This window comes from Mercenaria mercenaria, chromosome 2 (assembly GCF_021730395.1).
Source record: "Mercenaria mercenaria strain notata chromosome 2, MADL_Memer_1, whole genome shotgun sequence".
NCBI classification, from domain to species: Eukaryota; Metazoa; Mollusca; class Bivalvia; order Venerida; family Veneridae; genus Mercenaria; species Mercenaria mercenaria.
The window spans coordinates 112230248-112254779 of NC_069362.1; the positions used below are offsets into that span (position 1 = coordinate 112230248).

The window sequence follows — 24532 nt, forward strand, 5'->3', positions numbered from 1 at the left end:
GAGAATAATTAGCATTTAATCGGATATTTTAAAAATAATACAAAACTGTAGATAACATAATTAAGCAAACATCAGTATTTGTTAACAATAGTTTCTAACAAACACGTCATAACATTAATTATGTCAAAGTTATGTTGTTTTTTAATTAAATCATATATGTCACACAAGACAAACAATCGGAATTCTGGGATGCTAAAAATTGAAAATGTTTGTAATTGTCGTACATGTAAAAATGCACTAAAGGCCGGTATTTTTATTCTAGTTACACGAGTGTTAGCATCATTTTTGCATATTGCAGCTGGTTTCAGGAGGACATGTCATCATCTACACGTTTAAGATTTACTAGCAGTTGATGACTGTTGTACTTCATTTAACAGCATAACAGTTTGTTCGTTGCAATGTGGCTGATGCTTCCTCATGCGCCGTAGAGAAAAAGTAGACGACCTGATGGAAAATTCTTAATCATTTTATATGTCGGCTTGACAAAGTTAACTTAACCCTTCGCAGTTCCAGTTGCAGATGCACATGCTTTAATTGCATCTCGTATCATAGGGTCATTCTTTTTCCTTGCAACTGTAGGAAAAGATAAAATTACATGTTTTTATTTATGATACTTTGGAGGTGATTACATAACATACTTACCATGCAATGCAATGTAACTGTAGGTACAGAAAAAAAAATGTTTTATTTATGATACATTGGAGGAGACTACATTTCGTTTTAATGTAATATGTAACAAAGAATGAACAAAAATAATAATCGTACAATGTTATTTCATGTTTTAATCGAATTCGAAGCGAGGAATGAAATATGGGATCTCCGTGGCCATGTAGTTTCGGTCACCACATCCTTACCTCTATGAATAAACACACTTCGCTCATGTGAGAACTAAGAAATCAAAGAAATAGTATTCAGTATAAACTGATTATAGAATTACCTGCTTGAAACAAATTGAGACTGCGCGACCATACCAGTTTATCGTTAATAACAAGTTCCAGTGCATCTTTCCTTGTGCTCTTCATCGGTACTACAACAAAACCAGCAGATTCCAGCTCTCCTGAAAGTTTTTTTTAAAGATAACTTAGATATGCAAAGAACAACTCAAATTTCCTAAGTGTACTTTAGCTTTAAACTTGCGGTAGTTTTATTTAGAGAATTTGCTCCGATTTGTTCTATATTATTATTTGTCAAATACTGAATTTGCGACGATATGAAAAGCATTCGGATATACCATAAATATACTGAAATATTACTCGCGAAAATTGGTGACAATAAAGTTCGCAGTAATGATGTGATTTACAGTAATAAATCATATGTAGTATTTTTAAAAAGCATCTCGTAATAAACTGCAGATATTACTGTATTTTTCAAAAAGTAACTGGTATAATATATCATTTTGATTTCACTCATAAATATTCACAAATCATTCCTGTTATCTTGTTATATTTTCCATCACTTAACTTTGCAAACGTGAAATTGTTCATCTTTCTCTCTATATATATTGTATATTAACGTAATTCTCTGAATCCAACAAAATATTAAATGTTTTCAGGTACTGCAACTGTACCAAAATTGGTATACTATTGGTATACTAACGACTATATAAAACGCACACAACTTACTGATGAGAGGGATCAAATGCTTGTCCGTGTAGATAGTTACGTCTCACCTACCAATAAAAGGACCATGTTTGAGTAACACTTTCGCCATCTTACTTTGAGGACACGCTGAATCTGTTTGAAATACAAAAAGTTAGAGATAATAATTCTCGGAACGAAACGTTTATTTATCAATCTAAACAAAGCTTAATTAAAGAAAATGTTGTTATCAAGATGTCAGGAGCTTAAATTAAATTAATATACAACGTAACTCCATATAAAAAAAAATCATGTATATTTTTTAATTATTAGAAATAAGTGTCTACTTGTTACAGCTCTGAATTAAACGAACAACAACAATAACTAAAACCGATAATTAAAGATCAAATGAACTTAACTTTGTATACTTTTGCATCAAATAAAGAAAGCAGTACGTTTTTTATTTGTACTCGAAATAAATATTTTCATTGTCTATTCAATCACTGATAGAAACACTTTCAATCTAAACATCAGTTAATTTCTCAAATTTAGTAAAGCAAAGCCAGAAAACAAATGCAATACTTTTATGAAAATTAAAACATTAAATCAACAATTGTTTTGTACTTACCCGTAGAATGCAGTTAGTACATTTACTTTGATGTATAGTTATATGTTTTCACCTGCGCGATAATTGACTGAGGCATTAATCAGTACGTTTTATTTATACAATTGATCCCAGGCAAAGCGTATTATTGGAAAAAAAAATGACATGCAAGTTCAAATTTCCGTACGATATTAGACTAGAATATCTAAATAAAGTATATAGTATATTTTGTAAAATGATAATGCTTATTGATCGGTTTCGAATACAATTTAGACCAAGTTATAACCTGGGTTTATACATGGTTAAGACTAATATTTACACTCGCGAAAATAAGAATCAATATCTAATATCGCTGTTTTAAAATGCATGTAACATGACCTAATTTTTCTTATGAATGGCTGGTGTTTGTGGTGACCAAAACTGGGAAGTAACTCGTATTCTACCTGTGCGCTTATGCTTACATAGGTTGACGGCCTTTCAATGTACAAGCGAGTAAATAATATGTTATGTATTTGGTCCACGTTCTTTCCATTTTTATAAAAAAAAAAACTCTGAAGATATATTTTTATATTTTTAAGTTGGTGGTAGATATATATTTCTATTTATTAATACGGTAATTATTAATTAAACGTTTTTAGTTTATTTTTACGCGGATAACAAGCAAATTTCAGGCAGTTTCTGAATGTTTTTATAAAAATGAACTGTCAAAACAGAGCATTGCAATGTCATTACAATGCAGTTATTGCTGCTTATTTTTAAAAAAAGTAATTATTTTGGATGGTTACGGTCGACTGTACTTGGTCTTATGTATCATGGAGTTTCTTTTAAATCTACACTTTATCCTATGTTACTTAGGTAAAACGATGGAGAAAGGACACGAACAAAAATAAACAAAACAAGATGAACTGCATAAAATTTAATGCATATTGTACGAAACTGAAAATCTACGACGTTTTCAATGTTTGTCCCTTATTTTAAGACAACCATATAATTTCTGTCCGGTCCCACTATAGTACAATAAGCAAAATCATGAAACATGAAACACGTTTAAAGACCTACATTTTTGTAGCACAATCACTGAAATATTAAAACCGTTCATGAAATTTTAAAGATAAAAACTGTGTTCATAGATCTGGACAGGATTAAAGTAATTCGTGCATCTATTTTTAATAAAATGTAGAAAAATGTATTCTACTTTCAATGTTGTCTTATACTTTAGGCTTAGAAAAGGAGAACTGATATGCTATTATAAATGAAACTGTAGATGTAGAGACTTACCCTAAGCCTTCTTTACACAAGGGAAACAATCTGTTTATATAGTGAAATTGTTGAGTGAACACCGTTTGTTAATCCTAATCCTGTCCATGTAATACCAGAACAAAGGAAAAGTAACCTATCTATGTTAAATGCTATGCATGATAACACAGTCATGCATCCAACAGTCCTGAAATTGATTTCTTTTATTTTCTCCTATTTCTAGATATTTTCCCATACTTTGACGCATATATATGGGTAGTAGAGATTGTTCTCTTTCCAGCAGTAGCCTTTTCAACATATTTTACCTTGTGAAATTCTGAGGGTTTTGTCTCTTTTTTTAAAAAAAATCGTCTGTTTGTTGACACATTTCACCACAGAAAATGTCACACTTTCCCCAGGGCATTAACTTATTTGATCTTTACATAGTTTCCTATTCAGATTGTTAATCGATGTGGCAATTATGCATGCTTTTTCCCTGTCTGGAGGTAAAAAGTGCATAGTTTGCATGAGGTTTTAGGTCAATAGCCACCTAAGCCTACCATAAAGTCTTAGCGGAGTTGTCTCCATTTTTTCCAAATATTTTACCCGTGATCATTTTTCTTTCAGCTCAAACAACTCTTTTTCAGAAAATGATATTTTAATAATTTTTTCAGTATACGTACTTTGATGCAGTTAACTACACATATATCTAAATAGATAGTTCCTACTTGAAGTTTGTATTTTAGTTACACTGCCTAGTAGATGTGTAAACGTCCGAGCAGGTCAGAAAGAAGAACTACATTTTCTTCACAGGCACTTATGGCATCCGTTACTAATGAAGATTTTTTCACAGTGACTGAAAAACAAAATATAACATTTGAACTTATTATGTTATGTTCATTACTGTTTCCAAAATACTGAAGAAGTAATAATGAAGTAATGTAATTGACGTGTAATTTGAAGTATTGACAGTTTCTGTAATAGTGCGAGTTACCAGCACAACCCCAACTTCATATATTATATTGATACAATTGTACGACTGAAGTGTTCTAGAATTTCTCTATTAATCACATTACTTGAGATGTTCCTATATATAGATGATGCGTATTGGCTTTCTGGATACATGATGTAAGTATTCATTTTTTTAAATAGTTTACATAACGATCGTGATAAATATAGACGTTTCGTTTTTCAAATAGCCAGTACAAACATTCATTTTAAATTATAATTTTAAAGTCTAGACAAGATGTCTTTAATTGAGTAATTATATATTTCATTACAAGCAAGTTTTCAGTTAGCTATATTCGATTTTTCAGTGTAACAAAACAAATATTGAATGAAAAGCTCTTGGATGTTACATTTCCAAATACGTTTCTTGTCTATATGTAGCTCACATGTATCTCGGCTCTGAACTTGATGTGCGTGAAATTAGCCAGAGCAGCCAGAGTAGCCAGAGTTCAGCCAGAGTTTAGCCAGAGTAGCCAGAGTTCAACCAGAGTTCAGCCAGAGTTTAGCCAGAGTAGCCAGAGAAGTCAGAACTCTGGTTACTCTGGCTAGCCAGAGTAGCCAGAGTTCAGCCAGAGAAGTCATAACTCTGGTTACTCTGGCTGGCCAGAGTAGCTAGAGTTCAGCCAGAGAAGTCAAAACTCTGGTTACTCTGGCTGGCCAGAGTTCAGCCAGAGAAGTCATAACTCTGGTTACTCTGGCTGGCCAGAGTAGTCAGAGTTCAGTCAGAGTAGCCATAATTCTGGTTACTCTGGCTGGCCAGAGTAGCCAGAGTTCAGCAAGAGTAGCCAGAGTTCATCCAGTATCCAGAACTCTGGCTGGCCAGAGTAGCCAGAGTTCAGCAAGAGTAGCCAGAGTTCATCCAGTATCCAGAACTCTGGTTACTCTGGCTGGCCAGAGTAGCCATAATTCAACCAGAGTAGGCAGAGTTTCTAGATTTTTAACATGTTCTGGCTACTCTGTTCAGCCAAAGTAGCCATAGTAGCCCGAGTCACCAGGATATCATTTGCTCTGGTTACTCTGGCTGTTTCTAACAGAGTAGCCAGAGTTCAGCCAGAGTAGCTGGAGTTTCTAGGATTTTAACATGTTCTGGCTACTCTGGTCAGCCAGACTAGCCAGTGTAGCCAGAGTAACCAGGTACCATGTACGCAAAATATTTTCAGTCTTAGCTAAGTTTAATTATGAAACTTAATTTGTCATTTCTATCTAAATAGCATATTTAAAACTGAATTTCAAGTTAATAACTATTTTCAAGTGGTTAATTAAAGTAGCTCTGGTTACTCTGGCTGGCCAGAGTATTCAGAGTTTCTAGGGTTTTAACATGTTCTGGCTACTCTGGTCAGCAAGAGTAGCCAGAGTAACCAGGTCCCGTGTTCGCAAAACATTTTCAGTCTTAGCTGAATTCGATCTTGAAACTTAATATGTTATTTCTTTCTAAATAGCATGTTTAAAACTGAATTTCAAGTTAATACCTATTTTCAATTGGCTGTTTATAGTAGCCAGAGAAGCCAGAACTCTGGTAACTCTGGCTGGCAAGAGTAGGCAGAGTTCAGCCAGAGTAACAAGACTTTATTAGCATTGAATCACTTGATATATAAAATAACACAAAAAATCAACCCTGAGAGAACGAAAATAGTCAACAATCTTCTCACACTTTTCCAATATAGCTTCCGTTCCAAACATAGCTGTGAGGCTCAACTATTATCTTTTACACAAGAAACATTTGACAATCTCCAATCTGGAAACAAACAGGTCTCATTGTAATGGATTTCTCGAAAACTTTCGACAAGATCGAGCATCAACTCCTTCTCTGTAAAATCGTGAAACTTTGTGTCGACAGAATCTCTCTATCCTAGATTCAATCTTTCTTTAGTAACCGTTCTCAATCTGTAGTAATTGAAGGCTCACACTCTTTACCAGTTCTTTCAGGGGGTTCCTCAAGGTTCAGTGTTGGGTCCTTGTCTCTTTCTTTATTTTATCAATGACCTTCCTGACTCTGTTAAAGGTAGAATACGCTTATTTGCTGATGACACTATCATATACCTCAACATAGACTCGTTAATAGACTTTTACAAAGTTCAAGATGATTTGACAAAATTAGAATAATGGGAACGTAACTGGTCTATGGAATTCAATCCTGATAAATGCGAAGTAATAGGAATCTCAAAAAGAAAGAAAAAAAAGAGAAAAAATATCATCTTTCCATATTAATTACTTAATCAAGATCTAAAAACTTCAGAAAATGCTTAATATCTTGGGATTACTATTAGTGATGTCTTAACTTTGAAACACTTACTGAAATTACATCTTCAAAACCTAGTAACACTCTCAGATTTATAAAAGAAATATGTACAATTTAATAACAATAATATTAAAGAAACTGCCTAAAAACATACGTTCGCCCACAATTAGAATACTGTAACACCATATTGCATCCATTGCAGAAAAAAACTTAGTATATGAGATTATTATCTTTATTATATTATTATCATCATCATCATTATTATTATTATTATTATTATTATTATTAATCCATATTTGTTGAGCGCCCATTTAATATAAAATATACGTTCAAGGGCGCTTAACAATTAAACATGTGACATATCGCAGATATGTAGGTAAATCACAAAAACATGGCATATGCAATATTAAAACTGAAACTGAATGATTTGATTAATGGTTATTTGTATAACATTAATCGGGATGCATGTATTCTTCTATGTTCTAGTGTCTGCCATTTAAGTTTCAAGCATTGATGTTACGCTGCTTTGGTATGAGTAGCCAGAACATGTTAAAATCCAAATAAAGTCTTGTTACTCTGGCTGAACTCTGCCTACTCTTGCCAGCCAGAGTTACCAGAGTTCTGGCTTCTCTGGCTACTATAAATAGCCAATTGAAAATAGTTATTAACTTGAAATTCAGTTTTAAACATGCTATTTAGAAAGAAATAACATATTAAGTTTCAAGATCGAATTCAGCTAAGACTGAAAATGTTTTGCGAACACGGGACCTGGTTACTCTGGCTACTCTTGCTGACCAGAGTAGCCAGAACATGTTAAAACCCTAGAAACTCTGAATACTCTGGCCAGCCAGAGTAACCAGAGCTACTTTAATTAACCACTTGAAAATAGTTATTAACTTGAAATTCAGTTTTAAATATGCTATTTAGATAGAAATGACATATTAAGTTTTATAATCAAACTTAGTTTTAAAGACTGAAAATATTTTGCGTACATGGTACCTGGTTACTCTGGCTACACTGGCTAGTCTGGCTGACCAGAGTAGCCAGAACATGTTAAAATCCTAGAAACTCCAGCTACTCTGGCTGAACTCTGGCTACTCTGTTAGAAACAGCCAGAGTAACCAGAGCAAATGATATCCTGGTGACTCGGGCTACTGTGGCTACTTTGGCTGAACAGAGTAGCCAGAACATGTTAAAAATCTAGAAACTCTGCCTACTCTGGTTGAATTATGGCTACTCTGGCCAGCCAGAGTGACCAGAGTTCTGGATACTGGATGAACTCCGGCTACTCTTGCTGAACTCTGGCTACTCTGGCCAGCCAGAGTAACCAGAATTATGGCTACTCTTGCTGAACTCTGGCTACTCTGGCCAGCCAGAGTAACCAGAGTTATGACTTCTCTGGCTGAACTCTGGCTACTCTGGCCAGCCAGAGTAACCAGAGTTATGACTTCTCTGGCTGAACTCTGGCTACTCTGGCTGAACTCTGGCTACTCTGGCTAGCCAGAATAACCAGAGTTCTGACTTCTCTGGCTACTCTGGCTAAACTCTGGCTGAACTCTGGCTGAACTCTGGCTACTCTGGCTAAACTCTGGCTGAACTCTGGCTAAACTCTGGCTACTCTGGCTGCTCTGGCTAATTTCACGCACATCTTAACTTGCACAGGTACCACCGTAAACCCAGCTGACGCGATGCGATCTACATTAATATATAGGTATATATTATTTTACATTTCAACTCATAAAATTCAGTTTATGCCTCTTGGAGGCTTTTATCATAAACCTATTAATAATGTATTTTTATTTATTAATTGTAATGCGAAGTTAATATTAAGTAAGTATCGCTAATAAGTAATTAAACATTAATTAAATGACAATGTAAACCAACACAATACATGTCAAAAAGTAGAACAAACTTCTAGCTGGCAAAACATTAGGAAAGAGATAATCGGACATTATCATAAATTCATCAATCTTATCTAAACGCAATTCTACTTAACCCTTAGCCTGCTGGCGGCAGATAATTCTGCCTTTGCGACCAGTGCAGACCAAGATCAGCCTGCACATCCGTGCAGTCTGATCATGGTCTGCACTATTCGCTATTCAGTCAGTAAATTTTCAGTAAACTCCCCTTCAGATGATAAATGGTACTGCCCAAATTGAAAGATGGACCAGTCCATTATAGAAATTTAGCATTGTAAGGGTTAATGTTATCAGACTGTCTTATTGGGAGACATCGTAATTAATTTTTGCTGTCAATGCCGTTGATTTGTAAATGAAATTCAATAGATTTCCGGTAGTTAAGATTTGTAATTTCACTAGAATCATGGATTATGACTTGTATAAACTGATAGAAGTGTATATTATATTACAATTTCAAATAGCAAGCCATCAGATTTACATGTCATTATGCGCGAAATCTGCTTTGGATAAAATAAGTACTACTTATATAATATTTCGTTTATATCTGTGAATAAAAATCAATTGTAAGCTCTCAAAGTGATGATCTTTATGTATTAGCTCGACTGAAACTGTTTTGATAGAAGTTTGGCGCTAGAAGCAGAAATAAACTAGAATTTTGTCCATAGGACACAGATGCCCCCACATACTGTGTCATCCTCTATAGCAAAATCTATCAAAGGGCCATGACTGCAACAAAATTATTCTCAGAAAAATATCCTTCCTTTAGTGCCGTCTGCCAATCAAGCTTGTTCATCTGACAAGTGTGAAAGTTTAAAGCAAATTAAGCTAATAGCGTGGGAGGAATTGGACACAAGATTTTTCTCTATACTCCATAAAACAAAAACTACCAAAGGGCCATAACTGCGGTAACATAATCACAGAAAGTTCTTTCATGGTCATCTGCACATTAAGCTTGTTCATCTGTGACAATTTAAAGCAAATCAGACAAACAGTGTGGGAAGAGTTGGACACATAAGATTCGGGACGTACGATCGGACGGACGTTAGGATAGCGGCAACGCTATATACCCCCCCCCCCCCCCCCACACACACACACACCCATCCCCACCCCCGCATAAATGCGTGAGGGCATAATATGAGTAAAATATTTGTAAATATATTCGTATAACTTACCAATCAACGGAGTCGCTGGTTTTTCCGAGTGGTAAACAGCATTTCATCACTGCTAGGGACCGTAATGTAGAAACACTTTCATCTTAAATTGACGCTACGGTTCAGTGTGTTTGATTAACCTTAAGTCTGCTAAATTTCTAAAACGGAGAGGTTCATCATTAATTTGGGCAATATCATTTATTATTCGAAGAGGTGTCCACAGACAGTTTACTGCCTGAATTGCGAACAGTGCAGACCATGATATGCCTGCACAGACGTCTGGTCGCAATGGCAGAATAACTTGCCGCCAGCAGGCTAATGGTTGTATTGATATCGGTATGATGTATGGTACAGACACGAGTCTGAAAAAAAATAATTTAAGGTATGTGGCGATTTCTTGGAAGCAAAGAGCAACCCGCATATTTCAGGAACAAGACCGAGTTTACTATACCCACTGCTTGCGGACAAAGATTTGCCTTTCTCAATCCGTCCGTCCGTCCGTCCGTATGATAAAATTCGTTAAGATATAGCTTTGAAAATATTTTAACTACCGCGGGCAGTTAACCTTACATGTTTTCATTGAGTCTGTGCTAGTACAAACTCATTATCCGCAAGTAAATGCAACTTATCAGCATTAATCAGAGGTGGAGGAAGAAATGATGTTTCCTTTAAAATCGTCACGAAGAATATGCGTCTCGCCCGGGGATTGGACGCACAATCCCTCGATCAGTAGTCCTGCGCTGTCCCTGTTGAGGCAGGCAGTCGAGTTTGATTAAGGGTAAGCGTTTAAGTATTCTAATGGGACAGGTGAACATAGCACTTTCCTGCGTATCATTTCATGTTCTGAAATTTTCATTCGGTATTTTTTTTTTTGAAAATCAGTATATATCACTGGCTGGGACAATATTTATTTCTGGGTCATTAGCTGTAATGGTGAAGAATCGGACTTCCGGGTTCCAGCTCTGGTCAGGTTGCATTTTTCTCACAATATGACACTTAAGCATTGTTTTCATGTAAACTAATCTTCAATATGAATTTAATACCCTATTATTCTTCTAAAGCTTTTGAAATCAGAGTTGACAGACAGTTGTATAGATCAAAATGATAAACACAAATCGTTTTGCACAGACGTTGATTTTGTAGATATGTTAAAGTCACAAAAACATATTTATTATTAAAACTCTGCAGTAAATAAGGCTAAAATATCTGTGAAGGTAAAATATCTCATTTTACCTGCTATAATATGCATAGTCGCGCGAAAACTAAATCAGGAAGTTAATAAAACTTTCAGTTACAGTTCAACATTTGGAAAGGATCTCGCTTAAAAGTAAGTCCTATTTTTACTTTCTCCAATCTATAATTTTGGAAAAAAAAATAAAGTAAACAAAATCGTATTTTCTATCATATTTTATTTAAAGTGTTCATTTTGGCATAAAAATGGGGATGATTTCATGTTTTTCTTTTTATATCTTTGTACGCTGAGTTTAGATTTGATATATTTTCTAGGTCTGCACATTTGGCCAGGGTATTTCTATTTTCCATTTGTCAGCTATCTAACAGCCATAAGAACACACAAGGTTACGAAACAAATGCGGATTTATCGTCGTATCAATAATATACCTTACCTTTTTAAGTTTATACATAAATAATGTAATAAATAATCCCAAATGTGAATGTGGTTACGCCATCAAATATCGTCCTGTGTATCAAATATACAGAACAAACAATCCAACTTTTTCATGATACCAGACTTTTTCAACCTTAAAATGACGTTTTGCTATTATTCGGATCTGAGTTTTATTGTACCGAAAGCAATTTATTAATTACTTTGCGGTGCATAAATTTATTTTAAATACGTAAATTTTTAATGAGCTTAGCAGTAAATTGTTAATTTTAAAATTCCCTTTAACCACTGAGTTTAATCTTAAATTAATAATAAAACTTCAATTTATCCACACTGAAAAACAATGGATAGCCCCTGTCCTTGGCCTAGCTCCTACGAAAACAGTTGATAATTTCTAGAACGAATTTTATTTATAATTTTATTTATTTATTTTTTTATTCAGTATCGACACGCTTTTTAATATCCTTCAATATTGTTTGTAAAACATGTCAAAGTATTTATTTCTTAAAGATATTTTATATGTAAATTGCAATAGTTAGCTTTTCAGTAAAAACACCTCTGGCTCGGCCCTACTGCAAAACTCATTTTATTATGCTTTTCGTGTGGAGCTATGCATATATCATCAGTAAAAGTTTGATTAAACATTAATAATATGAAATAGATATAACATATATTAATGTATTATATAATATAATTAATATATAGATACAGGCTCTTTAAGCAGTAAAACAAGTTTAAAAAAATCAATATGACTTAACAAAACGATATTGTTCTTGCGCAGTTTGATGATACAACAATTGTTACGCTACAGTGTAGGGTAAAATGGGGTAACGTAACTGGGACACTTAAAGAAACACTGTTGAGTAATATTTTAGAAAGACAAAATATAAACTGGATTTATTGATATTTCAGTATGCGCAACCTATACAATATAGGATGAATATAAACTTTTACAAATACCTGATAACCTGTGATTAACAATAAACTTATTAAACATTGGTCAAGTGTCCCAAGTTACCCCACCCAGTTGGGGTAACTTGGGACATTTTAGTTGTATTGAAATTGTGTATATTACAGCCGCATTTATGACAAATGAAACCATTCATGTTTACAGGTCAAAAAAGAATTCTAAACTGAAAATATAGCTCAGTATTAATTACAATTTATGACTGTTTTGTAAAACAAGAATGCATAAAGAAATCAGCATGTCCAATTTTTGCCCAAATAATGTCATTATTTGTTTCAATACATGCTTATTATACAAATCGTATAAAATAAAAAATGTTATAAGTGTAAATAACTATGTGTGAATTAAACATAAACTTGACATAAGCCATAATGTACTTATATTAATATGTGATTTTACACTTGAAACTGATCAAAATTTTAAACAGTCTTAGAACATAGCTTTTATCAAATATTTACGGGACAATTAAAATGTGTTTCTTTTTTCACAAAGAAATAAGGACATTAACTAGCTTTTTGCATAAAGGAAGACTCGGGGAGGAGGGGGCGAGATGTGAGGAGAATGAAGGCAGGGTTAAAGAGAGTAGAGATCTAGAGGGACACATGGGCATACGCTCTCGGAAACTATTGGCAACTGTACCTAAAATTGTGTTGTCCGACCAGTATTTAGTGTTTGCTTTAGCCTAAATATTTGACACAACGTCATCTTTTAAAGGAGTAATTAACGAAAAGAACTACCCAGTTGGTTTGACTGTCGTTTCCTCCGCTTCACCTAGTATAAATACTACTTATTTATATAAGATTTGTCGACATTTTCTTTAAAAATGAAAGAAATATCAGTATTAGCCTATCAGGCTGTCAAAAATTCTAAACTCACCAGATTTTACGCGGAATGAGTGGGAGGGGTTCACGATACGATCGCCCTTTAAATAAACCTATGTGACTAAACAGTGACTTGGATCATGTAAACTTGGTATCAGGTAGAAAGTGTTCAGTAATTGCACCCAAGTTATAAACATGTATTAAGCTAATATAGATTATGACCACGCCTGTGAACTAGTGGTAAACTTACAAAATATCAGAGCTTCATCATTACTAGACTTTCTTTCCTTTTTTCATTTAATTTGTGGAAAAAGATTAAAAGTTGACAATTTATAGTGGTAATGTCCAGTTATGTACACCATTTTACGTACTGGCCATTGGAGCATATCCCCTTTTTCTTTCAGCATCCAGTTTGTTCAAAAATAAAATCATGGAGAACTTTGTTTTTAACGACAGTGTCCCACTTGCCCTAATACATTTGGGTAAGCGGGACACTTTTGAAAAGGAACGTTCAAAATAAAGTATGTTGTAACTTCTCAAAAACAAATCTCATTGTATGAAATAGTAATGTGATACCTACAGTCTTGCAACTCTTCCCATAACTTAAGGTATAAATACATACTAAGATAAATATTTTGGACATGCCATATTTCACAAACAAGCACCTGTTTTATAACGTCGTTGTCTGACGTCAACGCAACGGTTCATGAGAGGCCACTTTATTATTCAAAATGAAAGTCATTAAAACAAAATTATTATACTTTTTGATAGAATTTTAAAAGACTAATGTCATGTCCTTTATTTACAATGATACATAATAACGCTTCAATATTTCAAACAAGCTTAATCCGATATTACATATATACGAGAACCAGCTTCTTGCGTCAAAAATTATCATGACGTCACATTTATGACCAAGCCGTATCGAAATTAGATATCTTTAAGATCTTATGGATATACCGACCACATATAAGCAAATATATCTATAAAGTCAGACGACTATTTCTACTGTGCGTTTCACTAGACAGGCACATACCGAGGACATTTTAATGGACCATCTGAAAAAATAGGCATAATTATTTACAGCGTGTAATTTTATGTTTTCTTATTTTTATTTAATTAGTAATACTCTCAACATATGTCTAAGTAAATCGATTCTTAAAGCATTTCCCAACTCCATCGGCAGAAAACTTTTGTCATAATAGGCTTTAACACTGAATGTTCTTTCTCAACATATGATCTTATTTAGGGAACGTAACCCATATTTACCCCAATTTACTGAAAAGTGTAAAGTGTCCCAGTTTACCCATTGTCCCAGTTACCCCATTTTACCCTAAATGCTGTCGTGCTACATCTACGTGCTAACTGAAAATAAACTTGCAATGTGATAAATGTGCAAAGTAAGTAAAAATAAATTCAGGAAAAGGCCGTTTAATGAATGAATAAACACATATATAATCTAAACATTTTATGATTTTCTTCAAAGTGTGCAAAAATGATCATGATATTTTTTTTTTTTTTTCTGTTTCTTGTTTTCTGCATTTCTTTCTTTCCCGGCTTAGGCAACGGTCGCTTTAAAATGTAAATGGTAATTTGATATCATAATTGTTATAAATCCTGGTCGTCACAATTGAAAGATTGCTAATTTTACACGTAAAGCCAACATATGTTATTTTCGTTTCATATCATTAGTGGATTGAAACAAAATTTTACCCATGACCTCCGCGTAGCCCCACACGAAAAGATCAACGATTTGACCTATCACTGTTTACGTTGTAATCAGTCAGTATTTAAGAAATAATATATCTCATTTAGTGATTTGTCAATAAATAAAATCATGGTTTGGAGTTGAGATGCGAAAGAATTGTAGATTTATCATAAGGGCGCAGCCCGAGTGATATAATAATACACGTCTGAACGACTTACAACGATTTTATGCAAGAGAAAATCCCTATATGAAATATATTAGTTCATTTCTAACACGTTATCAAGGATTATTTTGTATATCCTTTACTTCATCCAACAAATATCTGCCGGTTCCCCGTTGGTTTCTTTCCCAGTGCGCCGCTATGTCGCTTGACGCTATGACGTAATAATTGTGACGTCAGAAAAATGAATTGTTGCACAATAACACACAAATTTCAGCCTTCTTTGTTTAATAGGAAAACAAACCGGGTCGTGTTAGAATATGTGTTTTATTTTTTTACATTTTACTTTTTGTTAGTATCACGGAAATTATATCACTTTCAGGAAAAATTCTAAAAGCAGTTAGGAAGATAGTCGGGATCATGGAAGACACGTGTTAGGCCGACAGCAAGGTACATATCAGCCGGGTTTATTTGAAAATGTGAGTTACTTTAATTTGTCGGCAAAACTGTAAAAATATAATGTGAGCAAATATACATTAAATGAACTGTTGACCGCTTAGCTGCTGCTGAGTATATTCCTCACTATATTAAAAGCTGATTAACCTCTCAAATATAGGGCTTCTAATAAGACAAATACAACATACATGCATGTCATTATAACAGATTTATATCTTTTATATAACTGGAAAAGTACAAAGAGAATATCATACAATTCGATCTATTGACTCTTGAGCCATTGGATATGATGTGATATTAACCGGAAGAGGCGATAGCCGAGGTCAATATTGCCCTCTTCCGGTGAATATGACAACATATCCAATGGTTTAAGAGTCAATAACTGTTTTATTATATGGGTTCAGGTTTATGAACAAGTAACAAATATTTGTTGCAACATATTTAATGTTTGAAAGTAACAATAAACAACTGCCATTCTATTTTTAGAAAGTCATGTTTAATGAGGAAAACCCACTAACCATTAAACATGAAATATATTTTGAAAGATGATGAGCGGTTTCGGCCAATGAAATTTAGGTTATTTTTGGAACATATAATAAAATAATTTTAATTTTATATGAGTTAAAGACAAGATGAAGCTATACAGAGAGATGTTAATCTTTTTTTTTCTTTTGTAGATGAGCCTAATATTCCAATTTTTGAAAAAATCGGTTTATCAAACTTCTTTTGTCTGAATTTTTCCACAAGAAATGCTTAACGACCAGGTACAGGCCTGGTGTGAATTACTTTAAAATGTAATTAATTAAGTTACAATTACATTGTGAAATGTAATTATTTACCTTCAGTTACAATACCAAATGTTGTAACAACATCATGCTTCTAACATGAACACTGTAGCTAAAGTCTTTACTTTGAACTGCATGTACATGATGATACTTACGTTTTTTTTGTTGTTTTATATTTCAAACTTTATGAGTATATGCTTGAAGAAATATTCATGGCTTAAATCTGTGTCTTCGGGAGAACATCACTCAGTCCTTAAACCTTAGCCTGCTGGGGGCAAATGGTTCTGCCTTTGCGACCAGTGCAGACCAAGAACAGTCTTCACCGTGCAGTCTGATCATGGTCTGCACTGTTCGCCATTCAGTCAGTATCGTTTTTGATAAGCACCCCTTTTAACAGTTAATGGTACTGTCCAAATCGAAATATGGACAAGTTCATTATAGAAATTTAGCAAGGAAAGGGATAATATTTTCAAATAAACTGGAGCAAAAGAAGCTGATAGACATCCTTTAATATTATATGCAAGTAGTACCCGGTACCAAAGATGCATTTAAAGCCAGGTCTTCAATTCCCAGCGATAAATTTGATTCTATTCCATAATGAATACCCATTCCATTTATACCCGACGTGTTTCTAATTCTATGGTATAACAAAACAAGAAAAAGTCTGGACATATCTGCAGCTAGCTTTTCCAGTTGCTGTGAGATTGTGATGTAAATATAACAGTTTCAGTCCTCACTTTATATTATCATAGTTCTGTGGTATGTTTAAAATTTAGATAGTATAGTTCAGTATCTAATCATTTACTTTTTTAACATTTATTTATTTTTTTATTCTCGACACTACATGGTATGAAAAGGAAGGTTGTAAAGCATTCATGAGTCATCTTACAAGGATATTTATGTCACTAAAATTGTAGAATACTCAATGTCTACGGTAATGATTATATTTGTCTTGTTATAACTTATAAAATGTAAAATGATTTTAATGAACTGCGATATCCAGTATGTGTTGTCACATGCTATGTTTTTGTATCATTTAATACCATATATTTTATCACAAGACAAATAGAATATATTTATTTAGTTTATGCTAAATTTATTTTAATTCGAATCTTGTGAAGCTTTCAGATTTTTTTTTTAAATTACAATCAGAAAAGCAGTACTAGTGTCATTCTTGAAGACGTTGTCGTGACTTCAGTACATTGGTCCCGAATTCACGACCTCTGGGTAAAGCTGTCGGCAGCATTTCTATAGAAAACTGCTCCTCGAATAGTAAGTTGTTATAATATTATCACATTTTGAAAGAACGTTTCTTTTTTTCAGCGAATTGTACTCTCGTCGATTTACAAGTGGGACATTTGAGGATGTTTTAAAGGATGTACATTTCGAAGAAGTGGTTAAAATGGTCACCAGAAAAGGGGAAAAATTATGATATTTTGAAGCGTGAGTGTGCATCTTGATTACAACTTTACAGAATGATCAAATACATCGCAACACCGTTCTTCCTACTATTGTTTCTTTATCTGAGAACTACGCTCGGGTATTCAATAAAACTTTACAAAAAGAACTCGGACTTTACCTGTGATTTCAGTAACAGCACTTCGAAACTACTCATAACCAATGGTTTCATCGAAGAAAATGTTATAAAGTGTTTAGAAACTTATAATCATGCTGAAACACTGGTATTTAGTAACAGTAGATTAAAGACTATTCCAAAATATTTAAATATACTAAACAGGCTTATAAATTTAGACTTATCACACAATGAAATATCAACAGTTTCTTTTAATGCATCAGAGCAGATCTGTAAAAAGTTGAAACAACTTCATTTGGATAACAATGATATTCATGTTATACGACCAGGAAATCTTGATTGTTTAGAATCTCTAGAGAAACTTTCTCTTGCAAACAATAACTTAAAAGTAATTGAGAATGGGACATTTAATGTCAAATTAAAGGCGTTAGATTATATCCACCTTGTTCGCAACAACCTGACATCTGTGGACAGCAGTTTAGTTAGCAAACTCTTATTGTCAAAAGAGACACACGCAATAGTGAATGCCTCATTTAACAGTATAAGTACAATGATAAATTCGATCAATATCACAATAGAAAATTTTTCACATTTAACCGATATTGGCGTTGTACTTACACATAATAATATAACGACTGTTGACGTAGACTATTATTTCAAAATGTTTAATCTTACACACCCATACCCGCAGTTCTTACAATTGTGGAACTGTGGCATTGATGCACGTTTTAATCCGTTTATTTGTGATTGTGCTCTCTTTCCTTTAGCCTCAGGGCTTAGAAAGTTTTATACAATGGATCCAGATAATCCTGTATTTTCAATCACGTGTGGAAGTCCTAGAAGTTTGGAAGGGATGATGGTTCGCAAGGTACAAGCTGACCAATTTAACTGCTCAGTCACTCAGGATTGTCCAGATTCCTGCACGTGTACAAAATCTATCGCCATCGGCCTTGTTACCGTAGACTGCAGAGGCCAGTACCTTGCAGACGATCTACCTCTGACATGTCCAGTAGCAGACAATATACACATCAATATTAAATCAGATAACTTGATTCACCTCACCTTAAGAGCATTTCTTTACAATGTATCTATTTTTGATGTCTCACAATGTGCCGTTGCCGACATAGATCCAACCATCGTCAAAGCACTAGAAGGCAAAATTAACACATCAATATATTTCAATGATAATAATTTGGAAAATATTCCAAAAACATTCGAGAAGTTTAATTTTAGTGAAGGACAAGTTTTAACCATTGATGGAAATCCATTCAACTGCGACTGCCATACATTATGGATGAAACAATGGCTTCTGTCAAACAAAAATCACATTTATCACCAAGATAAAATAATATGCGAAAATGGACCTGGAAAGGGTAAGCCAATGGTTGAAGTTCCGGACAGCAAATATGTTTGTCAAACAAGTCTTACATTCGCTGACATATTATTCATTACCGTTGGATCACTGTTAACTTTTGTTATACTAGTATCAGTCACTGTCTGCAAAATAAACAGCATCCATGTTTTTATGATATCACATTTTGACATCTGCAGATACTGTTTCCGGAAGAGGAAACATCGGCGTTTACGTTATGATATCTTTATACCACATTCGTGTGAAGACGACGATATAATTAACGATATTGTAAATAATCTTGAACATCATGATCCGCCATATAAAGTGTGCATTGGTGAGAGAAACTTTGCACCTTGTAAAACCATATCTGAAAACATACTTGTTGCGATAGATCTAGTCATACGAGTTTACTCGTCATCTCAAACAAGTTTCTAAGAAGTGCTTGGTGCAACATGGAATTCCGAGAGGCTCACATGAGATTCCTAAGGGATAGGAATATAAACATGGTGCTGATTATCTTAGAGGATCTAGATGCGTCACTTGTTTACGAGGAGTTGAATTTATACTTGGAAACGCATGTGTATATAAAATACAGTGATAAACACTTTTGGGCAAAACTTTTGCAAAGTCTTCCCATAATGATTACAAGCGATCCTGCATTCGACGAAACATCGCCACTACTTTCAAAGATGAAATAGATGATTATTGTAGTTGTAAATAGATCTAGCAGACTTTACATAAACAATAAGATTTAAAACATTAAACATGTCGTTACATTGAATAAGTTTTGTGAATTATTTACACTGTATATATTTACGAAAGCCAAAGTATCAGGTCTCTTGGGATAGCCAACAGCCCACGGGGAAAATATTCTCCCACGGGAAGACCGAATTTGAAACTGTCCCAAGAATTCATATTAAGGAAATGGTCAATTATTTCTTTACGAGACCCTAAATTTAGTTAGGTATCAATGAATCAAAGAAAAGTCAAAAACTAAAGGTAGCTGAGGTTTTGAAACTTTCGGATTTGCAAACATAATTCGAAGATTGATAGTTTTGAAAAGCATTATTTTAAACTTTATATAATATCATTGTGTAAGTGCCTGATTTATTAGCGGATATGATCACTGTGAACTTGCGTCTTTCTGTGTTTAATCCTCATTTGCCTGTTTTATATTTCCTTCATTTAAAGACTTTACAAATATATGCTGTGAATTTGTTTAAATGGAAAGTTGCATCACTATAGTATCTTATTTATATATCAAGTCAACTTATAGGATGGTGATACAAGTCACAGTTTTACACAATGATTTGCCTTTACCAAAACATATATATGAACATATAGTGTAACGAATCGAGGATATTTTCAAAATTTAAAAGGTCCTTAAGTCACTTCTAAAGACATTTTATATATAATATCAAGTTTAGTGGAAAAAACTAAATTAAATGCTAAATAATCTCATAAAACAGTAATATTTGATGTTGCCTTTTGTACGAACTGTCCTATAGTTAATTAAGGTATTTATTTTGTCATATCATATGGAAATTGTCAACAATTGCATGTGGAATGAATGAGCCACTTGAGATTATGCACAGCACGATGTTCACTCCCATTTATATTAATAGACATTTCTAACGTAAACGTAAATCGGAAACGGATTACTGAATCCGTAAATGTTATTTGCAAATAATGGTCTAAGGGAGATACTATTGTATTACTATTGGATGAAATTGTCTCCCATAGACCACAAATTAGCCTAAGCCTAAAATTTTACGGATTCAGTATTCCGTTTCGTAATTACGTTTACGTTAGAAAGGTCTAATTGTCTATATCAATGTCTTATGACTGCATTAAAACAAATACTTGGAACCTCCGTCAATGTTGTTAATTATTTAAGTTCACATCGCTGTTGTTTGCTTTATTATCAGGTGGTGTTAGAATATTTCTTTCTTTGTTAGATTTGTTTTCCGAACATCGCATGTTTTATAAATAGATGTTTTATGAAATAAAATCCATGGACACAATATCCAAATGCGTTTTGGGGTTTTATATTACCAATGCTTTTCAAATATGAAATGATCAATATAACCGAGTTTATGCCATCAATCATCGTACACATTTTTAGAGGCCGACCCATTTAGCTTTATTGTCTTATATTTCTACGTCAGGAAATTGTCTTTACTTGACGATTAACATGGCCAATTACAATACATGTATATGTTTGTATCAATGACAAGTTATAGATATTATTATATTTTTTTCACGTAATTTTAATTTGAGAAGTACACTAAGTTCACTATTAGCATTCGTCTATAATTTCACATTACATTTAACGCACTAATCTTGTCTTCATAAGATATATAATTAAAGGCAAACTTAAGATTAAACTCCAAAAGTTACATAAAGAAATCTTGTTTCTGTTTTTTATTTTAACTATTCTGTTTAAGCTTACTTATATTGTCTTTAGCATTAATTCCTCTAGCGATAGTTTTTTTTTATATATACAATTTATACAAAAGCGCAGCTAAGAGAGGCATATTTAGGTATCCTGGTAAAACGTTTTAATGAGGGTGTAGAATTGATATTTGGCAATTATGAAATGCTCATAAATCATTTTTTTTTCCATATTGGCGTCTGAATTTCATATCAGTTTCAGTTTATTGTGTGTCGTTGCGCTAATTCTTTTATTTACGTCAGTATTGTCAATTTTATTTATCCAGTAGTGTAATCTCATTATTGTATTCATAACTGCCGAAATTCATTGCTTCTAATAGGCTAGGAGTCAAAAAGGAAGAAATTGGCTGTGGATGACCAAGCTATTCTTGCTGGAGGTTAGAAACAAATCGGGCTGGCAAAAGAAAACCGACTGCGAAACTTAGCTGTCGATTCGTCTTTAGAAATTCGATCTAAGCCAGTGTCATATTTTTCAATGTTTGTATTGCAGACGAAAGAATATTCAAAAGAAAACAGAGTGTATATATACGCACAACCGATAGAATGTATGCGTTAACTATTTCCATTTTACTGCTCTTATTCAATGCCAAACATCTATATTTTAAATCAGCACACTTTCCATTTTTGCACATTTGCGGTATCCGTGGAACTACTAGGTAAAATCCAGATTACTTGATAGTTACATTTTGTACCATATAGTGCGAAACTTCATTCAGAAAAAAGACAATCATATTATCAAAAATGCATAACAGTACCCTACAGATAATGAAATTAAGACAAAACTGTATGTTTCTGTGTGCCTTTGAAACGTCATTCTTAATTACGGACATAAATTTGCCGCATCTTGATCGGTTCAGGAAGTTTGAATCCATGTTAATTTACCGTGTTTGCAGCCTGTACTGGAGTATATACAGTTCGAAAAAAAAATAACCTTGTTGAAAGGAACATTCTTTCGCTATTTATTTAAAATATACATAACTGTAGTGAACATGATTAAGCATAGTTTCTAACAAACACGTCATAACATTCATCATGTCAAAGTTATGCATTTTTTTCTCAATACAATCATATATGCCACAGAAAACGGAAACAACGGAATTCTGATATGCCAAATATTGAAAATGTTTGTCATTGTCATACAATGTAGGAATACACTAATAGCTGATATTTCTATTCCAGTATCACGTGTGATTGTATCAGTTTTGAATATTGCAGCTAGTTTCAGGAGGACAACGTTATCATCTTCACATTAAGATTTAATAGTGCACTATTTCTTAACAGCATAACATAAGTTCTTTGCAGTGTGGCTGATGCTACCTCATGCGTGGAAGAGAAAGAGTAGATATTTAATAATCTTATTCATTGGTTTTACAATCATAACTTATCCCTTTGCAGCTCCAGTTGCAGATGCACATGCTTTTAAAGCTGCTCGTATCATCAGGTATTCTTCCTTGTAACTGTAGGAAAAGCTAAAATATGTAATGTTTTGTTTTTTTAATGATACGTTGGGTGCGATTAAATTCAGTTTAATGTAATGTGTGACAAAATGTGAATAAAAAGTAACAATGTGTTTTTAATTCAATTAGATGAGAGGAATGTAACATGGGGTCTCCGTTGCCGTGTGGTTGAGATTATTTACATCGAATCACTAAATTACTACCTTTGTGAGTTTACTATTCTTCGCTCATATAAAAACTATCAAGCTGACGACGACCAGACATCATGTCCAAATTGGCACCTTGTGTTTAAAGTTGAAAAGTCGTCATATGATCTAAATACTATCGGTGGCATTAACACATAAGGAAATAGAATTTAACATAAACTAATGATATAGCTATCTGCTTGAAACAAATTGAGACTGTACGACCATACCACGGTGTAGTTAATAACAAGTTGAAGTGCATTTTTCTTTGTGCTCTTCACTGGTACTACAGCAAAATCAGCAGATTCCAGCTTTCCTGAAATGTTTCAGTATGTAATGATAGTCCAGCTCTCCCAAAAATGTATTCATATTACTTTTAACTCGCGCGATCGTTACTTAGCGTGTTTGTTCTTTTTTGTCCTATTTCATTATTTTGCAACTGAGTATACACTGAAATATTATGCGAAATCTCGCGAAAATTATTCACAATAAAATTCAATGGAAATATGTGAAGTGTTTAACAATAACAAATTACATGTAGTGTTTTGAAAAAGCACCTCGTGTTAAACTACTGTATTTTATAAAAGTAACTGGTATACTTAATATTCTTTTTAATGTACTCATACATATTCTTTGAATGTTGAGAACACGCTAATTCTGTTAGCACTACAAAAGGGTGGAGAAAATAATTTCTCGGAAAGAATTATTAATGTATCTTAACAAAGCCTAATTAATAAACAATGTTATGTAATCAAGATGCCAGCAGCTTAAATTAAATGAATATGTAATGTATAATGTAACTCCGTACAAGAAAAATCATGTATATTTTTGAATATCTTGAAATAAGTGTCTGCTTGTTACAGCTCTGTTGACTGAATTAAACGAACAACAACCATAAATAAATACAGATAATTAAAGATCAAATGAACTTAACTTTGTATAACTTTGCATCAAATGAAGGAAGCAGTACATATTTTTACTCAAAATAATTATTTTCATTGTCCATTCTATCACTAAAAAGAAAACGCTTTCAAGCTTAGCATTAGATAATTTATCGAAATTAGTAAAGCAATACCAGAAAACAACTGCAATACTTTTATGAAAATTAAAATAATTATTTTGTACTTACCCGTAGAAGTTAGACTAAGTGCAATTACTTTGAAGTATAGTCATATGTTCCACCTGCGCGATAATTGACTGAGGCATTAGTCAGTACGTTTCATTTATACTGTTGATCCCAGGCAAAGGGTATTATTGGAAAAAAGTGACATGTTAAGTTCAAAATTCCGTTCG

The 24532-nt window shown here is 33.4% G+C and overlaps 1 protein-coding gene and 1 long non-coding RNA gene across 7 annotated transcripts; one reads left to right on the plus strand and one right to left on the minus strand.

The window, feature by feature from the left end:
- LOC123562983 (uncharacterized) lies at nucleotides 1-24383 on the minus strand. 4 transcript variants are annotated; one of them, XR_008370014.1, is made up of 5 exons: nucleotides 24369-24383; nucleotides 4101-4273; nucleotides 1623-1733; nucleotides 938-1057; nucleotides 1-573 (listed from the first exon to the last, which is right to left on the minus strand). It is a non-coding gene; the product is annotated as an uncharacterized LOC123562983 (long non-coding RNA). The 4 variants fall into 4 exon arrangements; XR_008370015.1 differs by lacking the exon at nucleotides 24369-24383 and adding an exon at nucleotides 18852-18866; XR_006688700.2 differs by lacking the exons at nucleotides 4101-4273; nucleotides 24369-24383 and adding an exon at nucleotides 2206-2360.
- Nucleotides 10839-21169, plus strand: LOC123564962 (protein toll-like). Of its 3 annotated transcripts, none has more exons than XM_053537587.1 (3): nucleotides 10839-11061; nucleotides 15397-15493; nucleotides 17579-21169. In XM_053537587.1, the coding sequence occupies exon 3, from the start codon at nucleotides 17731-17733 to the stop codon at nucleotides 19576-19578; it is 1848 nt and encodes a 615-aa protein (XP_053393562.1). In that variant the 5' UTR covers nucleotides 10839-11061; nucleotides 15397-15493; nucleotides 17579-17730; the 3' UTR covers nucleotides 19579-21169. The 3 variants fall into 3 exon arrangements, with proteins under 3 accessions (XP_053393562.1, XP_045214836.2, XP_045214837.2); XM_045358901.2 differs by having other exon boundaries at nucleotides 15397-15464; XM_045358902.2 differs by lacking the exon at nucleotides 15397-15493.
- Nucleotides 24384-24532: the final 149 nt, after the last annotated feature.

Excerpts from the sequence above, each read along its gene's own strand:
- LOC123564962 (XM_053537587.1), top strand. The coding sequence starts at position 17,731 with ATGATCAAATACATCGCAACACCGTTCTTCCTACTATTGTTTCTTTAT.